This window comes from Carassius auratus, unplaced genomic scaffold (genome assembly GCF_003368295.1).
Source record: "Carassius auratus strain Wakin unplaced genomic scaffold, ASM336829v1 scaf_tig00006503, whole genome shotgun sequence".
Lineage (NCBI taxonomy): Eukaryota > Metazoa > Chordata > Actinopteri > Cypriniformes > Cyprinidae > Carassius > Carassius auratus.
Genome location: NW_020523760.1, coordinates 40,008 through 47,524, shown reverse-complemented (window position 1 = coordinate 47,524; position 7,517 = coordinate 40,008). Strand labels below are relative to the sequence as shown.

The 7,517-nt window shown below is 39.4% G+C and overlaps 1 protein-coding gene across 1 annotated transcript; it reads right to left on the bottom strand.

Annotated features, from left to right (window-relative positions):
- Positions 1 to 786: 786 nt before the first annotated feature.
- Positions 787 to 7,255, bottom strand: LOC113071193 (uncharacterized). The gene is made up of 14 exons (XM_026244565.1): positions 6,788 to 7,255; positions 6,488 to 6,586; positions 5,986 to 6,357; positions 5,733 to 5,834; positions 5,055 to 5,287; positions 4,327 to 4,505; positions 4,134 to 4,227; positions 3,687 to 4,031; positions 3,473 to 3,590; positions 2,915 to 3,006; positions 2,517 to 2,631; positions 1,991 to 2,263; positions 1,677 to 1,850; positions 787 to 1,591 (listed from the first exon to the last, which is right to left on the bottom strand). The coding sequence occupies exons 1-14, from the start codon at positions 7,035 to 7,037 to the stop codon at positions 1,401 to 1,403; spliced, it is 2,637 nt and encodes an 878-aa protein (XP_026100350.1). The 5' UTR covers positions 7,038 to 7,255; the 3' UTR covers positions 787 to 1,400.
- Positions 7,256 to 7,517: the final 262 nt, after the last annotated feature.

Below are 7,517 nucleotides of genomic sequence, written 5' to 3'. Positions count from 1 at the left end.
GTGTGTTCCCAATCCTATCCCTCCCCCCCCCCCCCCCCAAAAAAAAAAAACAGGGTATATCCAAAATTCTACATTGCCAACTTCTGCTTATGAGGAAAATATCACTATATTTTAAAAATACAGCTTCCACTAGAAACGCACCACAGAACACAAGTTACAAGGCTAGTGTTATTTGTAGTTCTTCCGGGCTGGGATGGGTGGACTGCTGTGAATGGGCTTCAACTACACTCAAAAAGTTCAAAACTGAGCAAAGTGTTGTTGCTGGTGACAAAACCGTTGACTAAATATGTACATTGAAGCTATACTGGCGTTGAAGACCCCCTGGCCTGCATTGCAGGATATGGGACTCACATGTGACCCACTCTGCCCACATTGTAGTGTTCTGTCTTACAGCATACTGTAATGTTTTACCAATAATAAGACTGAAATTATATTATTAAAATAATGTATTGAATACCTTGAAAACATCTACATAAATATTGATAGATTTAGCCATATTATCTTTTTGAATAAATGTTATCTGTGTATCCATGTGAGATAGGCAACTCTGGTCCTGGAGGGCCACTATCCTGCAGAGTCTAGCTTCAGCCCTCAGAAAAACTCACCTGCCTGTATCTATCTAGTAATCCCGAAAACACTGATTGCCTTGTTCAGGTGTGTTTAATTAGGGTTGGAGCTAAACTCTGCATGATAGTGGCCCTCCAGGACCGGAGTTGCCTATCCCTGATGTAAGATGTATCTAGGAATTGGAAAAATTGTCATGATGAAAGCTTATTAAAGCATGAAAGCATTTATTAGCTTATACAATCACAAAAACAACATACATAGCTCAGACACATAACAAAAATCACAAATGTAAAAAGTGAAGAGCATGTCAAGTGAATACAAAGACCTGGTAGGGACTGACCCTGTGATAAATGATGGGCAGCTGTGGAGTGATTTGCAGTGGTGGTAGTGCAAAAGTAAACAGTGCAGGGATTTCATCAGTGCAAAACTTTGCTATTTCATATGACTATGGAAAAAAGAGTCTGAGCATAATAGTACTGCTTAACAAAAAGAACACAAAGAAGTTAAAATAGATAGAACAACAGAAACTTATATATTTAATATAATATATATATATATATATTTAAAAGAAAAGTCAAATGGATAGTGGATACTAGACAATAGACAAAGTGATGTAATGGTTGGCGCAGGGTGAGACTCATGCCCCTAATCTTCTCTATGAAATTGAGTTGCTGGTTTGCCCTGGGGACAAAGGACCTCCTCAATGTTGAGCATGACAGAAGACTGCTACTTAACTCCAGCTCCATGCCAAACACAGAACCAGCTTTCCTTACCAACCTGTCCCAGCAGCCCTCCCCAGCACACAACAGCAGAAAAAAGGACTCTGGCCATGTTTAATCTTGCTCAGAGTCACTACTGGTATCGTATTCCTCAGAATGACTATCAAAGTTAATTTCTGTTTCAGTCAGAACTTGAACATAAAATGTCTTTGCATGCTTTGCCAGGCTGTTGCTTGCTTGCTTGTTCTTCAATGTCAAGCTCTTTAGACCTCGGATACCATCTTGAAGCAGGCCCCACGTTTCACCTTACATGTTAAAACACATTGAGCCTTTATTAATTAGAAACATTCAGAAATATTGTAATGTATGCCAATAATAACAAATACATACCTGATGTCACATTAGCAAGCTGGGATGACATCTGCTTCAGGGTGTCTGCACGGGAGCAAAGAGACTTCCAATGCTTGTTCATCTCTGCAATAAGAATCCTCTTCTCCTCCTCAAGTCTCCTTACTGCCATCACAATGTCGAACGCCTTCCTCTTTGTCCTTAGATCTACAGAGTCTGGAATACATGGATGAAACATAAGTTGGTTTTATATTTAAGATTAGTGTTTAAAGATTTTCAGGGGTTAAAATCGAGGCATGACAGATTTTGTCCCACTATGTGACTATTTCACACAGTCAACAGAATTGTGTACATACCACCGTGGGTAAGCTGCCATGGCCAAACAATCTCGTCACATAGAATGGTGTCCAATGTCAGTTTTTCTGCATTAGGAACCAAGGTGTTATATTTTTCCACTACAGAATTTAAGATTTTTTTTTCCTCCCTGATCTTTCGGCGGATTCGGGCACGTCCTTTGCATCCGTCACTATCCTTGTAAAGACGCTGGGACTTCCTCTTAACACTTGCCACCAGCTCCTCAATTCGGCTGGCAACAGCGGCAACATCAGCATCATTTGGGGATGTTGTTGCTGAGAGGAAGAAATTAAGAAATAAGAAATATGCTTCTTGATTCCATGAAAAAATGTTATTTGTTGTGTATGAGCAAAATCCAAAACCCTTTTATATTTTTCTGTAACTGAGAGGCTACAATTGTAGCTAAGGTTGAGTATAGTTAGGCTAGTTAGGTTCTTTATTGTCTGCAATTGTTGGAATTGCAGCCAAGATAAGTCAGAAGTGATACATCAAGCACCATATCAAACAGTATAAAACAGTATCTCCTACCTTCTGCCCACTCATTGATATCAATGATCCACCTCTCCAGTTGATTGTCAGAGATGTCCATTTCTGTTTTCATGGCCTCCAGGTTATGCAACTGGCATTGCAGGGCTATTGTGGCCTTCAAACATAAATGACATTGAGGGAAACGCCTACCATTTTGACTATTGTTGATAAGGATTGTGAAGTACCTTCACTATTACATAACTAATAAAATATACAGTATATTCTTATATACATGGACTATCAATATATGTGATATGAACATGTAATATTGTATATCAAGACACTAAAAAATACAACTGACACGACACATACAACCATCCGTACATTTAATATATATTGAAGAATATCTGGGCAAGTGTTGTCTATATTTTTGCATAAGGGAAAACTGGTGTCTTTACCTTCCGATATCGGCGGGCAAGGGTAGAAGCCAAGTTGTCAAACTTTTGTTGGTTCCAGCGCATGGCCATGATTGTCAGCATGTCAATGCGTCCTGCAAAAATAAAAAAATATGAGATTTTCACCCTTCTTTCCAGTAGCAGTAGGAAAAGAAAATGTGCAGACTTGAATCACAAACTTTTGAGACATAATAACTTACAGTACAGTACTATGGTACTAATCTGCTGTCTTGTGCCATTTGATTACTGTCCCATGAAAGGGTGAGGTAATTGCACAGGACAGGGAAGACAAAGGATGAAACAGTGATGCAGGACAGTATTTAAATGGCATAGAGCACTATGGCAGGACAGTAGGTGAATGGTACTCTGATGTGTTTTTATTTTCGAACTGCCCTACCTTATTATCCTTACATCAAATAAAATAGGATGATGGTCTTGTAATCGATCCATCCATTTGTGTTTAATATATTCAGATATTTATATTTTCAGAGTCAGCATATATGCATAAGCTCAAAGTGGCTCACCAGTGTAATCAGGATCAAAATTTACTGGTTTCCTTACCCGCTTTTGACATGTGCTTTGTCGTAACAGCAATCCTCGAGAGGAAGGCGTTGCACTGCTCCACCTCTTCGCCAAGAGTCGAACCAGCCCCCTCCTGATATGCTCCACTCCATTTTACCTTTAAAAAAAAAAAAAAAAAACTAAACCTAAGTGGCAACAATCTTATGCAGGATTTCAGGGAAAGAAAATGTAATGGACAATAATTTTTTCTTACCTCACATTTGAAATCATGAGCTTTGGCATGAAAAACAGAAAGAAATGGCCTCATGTTGAGGAGATCCTGAAGCTCAGGGCATTTCTCTGTCACTCTCTGGAGGTAAGGCCAGTACTTGCATGCCACATCCATTGCAAAAAATGTAACTGGCTTACAGGCCATTTGCTTTTGGAGGTACAGGGGGTAGGCAAAGATTTCGCCCCTGAACATATTGAGGGCACGAAGGAGAACCCCATGACGACATACAGCAAGTTCCAGGCCCTCCTCATCTGTTTTTCCTGAGGACTTCTGAGACGTTTCACGAGCCGCTGACCATTGCCCTCCACAGACACCTCTTCCAGAGACCTAAAACATGGAACATGGTTAACAGTCCAAACTTGTTCAAACAAAGTGCTCTGTAGGACTTGGTGTTTTATGGGTAAATATAGTGAAGTTGTGCAAGTGTACATGACTGGTTGAGGTATGGACATAGTCCACGAATCTTGCGACGTCATCATCATTCGCGATGAACACGCCATCAAAGATGGCTTTTTCCTCCGATCTAAATAAAAGAGATACATGTTAAGTTTAAATATTCATATGATTTTCAATTCACAGCAGTTAGTTTCAAAGTAATGGACCATCCATGCACACACAGTACCTAGCTGCACTCTTGAATCTGTAGTGCTTACGGTTTCCATCAACGGATACTGCAAGCATGTCTGGGCTGCATGCTGGGCAGTTAAAGTGGTCCTCCTGGCATAATTTGTCCACTTCGAATCGGACAGCTTCCCACTCCAAGAAGCTTTTCCGGAAGCTGTCTGCTGTGATGTTTCCATTCTGTTTCAAAGAAGAGTTCAGTAAAAGAGAACAAAGGAGAACAGTAAAACGGATCAAATACATTTTGGAATGTTTGTACTACATATCAAAGGAAATAAACAATGTGTAGACTTCACTCATACACTATACACTGATGTATTTGGGGGACCTGGCCATTAAAAATACAGGATATTGTTTGACATTCAGTCTAAATCTATACACAAAGAGAGCAACAACAGCTTCCATATTGTTCCATATAGCCTGTGCTATGTTTGGGCCATTAATCCAAGGGAACTCTTCTGGGATCAGGAAATAAAATTGAGGAGATGTCAAAGTCTGTAGCCAATGGAGTTGAAGTTGAGATCTTCAGAATGACCTGGGTTTTTTTTTTTCAGAAATGTCTCAGTGCAAACTGCTGATAAGAGAACATGAGTTTATGGTTGTTTATAAAGGGTCTAAATTTAACAATTTGTTTCCTAAACAGTGTTAATGTTCATGTGTACTATCATCACCATAATGCCCTCATAGTATAATTTATGGATTTACGCAATTATTACCACAAATACTTACACGGCCAAAGCGAACAGTGCGTTGATCCAGCATTCTAAGAAATGCTTGGCTAGATATCCCTGGTGCTGCCATCTTCAGCTCTTCAAAAGAAAAAAGGACATCTGTTGCATACACAGTTGAATAGTGAGAAGTGGCCGGCCAGTAGTCATTACGGATCAGGTCATCCACTCCAGGACTCCAAGTGGCTTCACATGCTTTGCATCTAATCTGAGGCAATCTGAGATCATATCGCCCTGGAAAAAGGAAATATATACACAACGTTAAGTCTGACAGACCAAAGTGTGTCATTCTGACAACTGATATGGGAACCTGTGACTAAGGTGAATCAGGAGGACACTTCTACAAACATTTTGTAAGGCACTCTATTGGAAGTCATACTTTTGTCAGGCAAATTAACTATCCCCATTCAAACAAAGGTTAATTGTTTTCCATCACATACTTGGGCCCATCCAATCTAAATGAACACACAACCTATTGAAACCTCTAGATTTGCAGCCATGATAAAGAAAATTTCTTGCACAATGTAACATGTATGAATTTAACATATTCATGATCCGTATATGTGCATAATTGTGATGAGGGAGTATACAAGGTGTGATCAGCAAATAGCTGTGGGTGAAATTCTGCAGACACTTCTACAGAAGTGACCCCCACCCAAACCTAGTAAGTTCTTCTTACCATTCATTGTAACCACAACTATGGACTGTCCTGCGATGACACTGGACGATACTCGTTGACAACCGCATATTGTCTCTGGCATCTCCAAAGGTACAAGACGCTCTTGAAAAAAAAAAAAAACACATGGATAAGCATTAAAGAATAACATTTATTTACTGGCAACTATTTTAAACAAGATGTACTTGACGGCTTCTTCGACCTATCAGTTTTTCAGTCAAGTCTAAGAATGTGACTTTTAAGAACTACAACTTACCACACTGGGTTAGAACCCTCTCCACAACACAAGTTGTGGGAGGCAATGGATTAAAGAATGCATGGGTCATCGAATCCCTGTTGTGGAACACGTGACCTCGGTGGACCCTGACATCACACTGGCCACAGAGGAATGGGTGTGGTCGGCAGTCACAACAACGGATAACGGCTGGACCATTTCCACAATGTTGGCAGATCCGTTTTGCCACATGTTGTCGAGCCACCATGGTGTTGACCAGTCGGGGTCTCTCTTTCTCCCACCACCCTGATATGAGGCTCTTTCGGGTCAACCAGTCTGTTGAGGCTTGAAGTGCCGTTTCATCCTCATGTATGTCCTCAAACAATGAGCTTTTAAGCTCTTGAAGGAAGGACTCTGTTAAAACAAGGCAAAATATTTAAAAACAGTAGTTTATTATAATAAAAGAGAATAGCATTGAACAATGGCCAATTTATAATAAATGAACATACTGTTTGAACCAGTGAAGTCAAAATAAATAACACACCTGCAGTAATGGAAAGAAAGTTACTGGTCATTTCCGCACTGGTTTCCGGAGCCCTGATATGAGAGACACCAGTCTTTCGACTCTGGCTGTGACTGGGACCTGATGTAGCAACATTTTTTTTTACTTTTTACACTCAATGACACAAACTTTACCTGATGCTAGACACAGGTATGTAATAATAACCTCAGATATGTTCTAATTCAGACCCATGACTTGATCATGTTGTATACCATTCCAAGATGCAAAACTAGATCTGCAGTCTACATATTAATTAACATTAATGTAATAAAAAAATTGTACCTGCTTGTTTCCGGGATGATCTGGGCCTGCTGTAAATAATGTTTCCATCACTGTCCCTCTTAATCCACCTAACATCTTGCTTGCTGTTTGATGGCTGGCTGGTGGATGGATTACGGGTGGAAGGCTGACTGGTGGATGGTTCTGCTTCCTGGTGCATGCTAATGAGCTGTTGGAGGTGAGCTTGATGTTCAGCCTGATCGACAAGGTCACTCATCTCATTTAGGAGACAGTCCATCTCAGGATCAGACATGGCACAAAAGATAAACACACTATAAACACACAGACAAAAAAAAAGACAAAACAAACAAACAAAAACCACACTCAGAGGAATGGGGGGGGAGACAGTAAGACAGCAAGAGAGAGAAAACAATACAACAGTAAAGAGAGTAACAAGATACAAGACAAATGTGGCTCTTAAAAGTGCCTTTTTAATGTAATGAGGTGCTGTTTTTTTTAAAGGTGAGGGATTAAGGAACCTGCAGAGAAAGAGAAGAACAAATAAAAAAATAATAGATCACCAAACTACATATTATAATATGAATAACTAACGTTACTAGGCTAAGATGTAAAGTAAATGCTGCTCTGGTTGATAAGTTACATGCAATCACAATATCATAAAAAAAATGAATGATTTTAAAAAGAAGTCATTGTGTGACTACATATTATACATACTACATATTATAATATATATATATATATATATATATATATATATATATATATATATATA

Excerpts from the sequence above, each read along its gene's own strand:
- LOC113071193 (XM_026244565.1), bottom strand. The coding sequence starts at position 7,037 with ATGTCTGATCCTGAGATGGACTGTCTCCTAAATGAGATGAGTGACCTT. Across the intron at positions 2,632-2,914 it reads TTGCCCGCCGATATCGGAAG|GCCACAATAGCCCTGCAATG; the intron begins GTAAAGACACCA and ends TTATGTTTGAAG. Across the intron at positions 1,851-1,990 it reads ATGGCAGCTTACCCACGGTG|ACTCTGTAGATCTAAGGACA; the intron begins GTATGTACACAA and ends CATGTATTCCAG.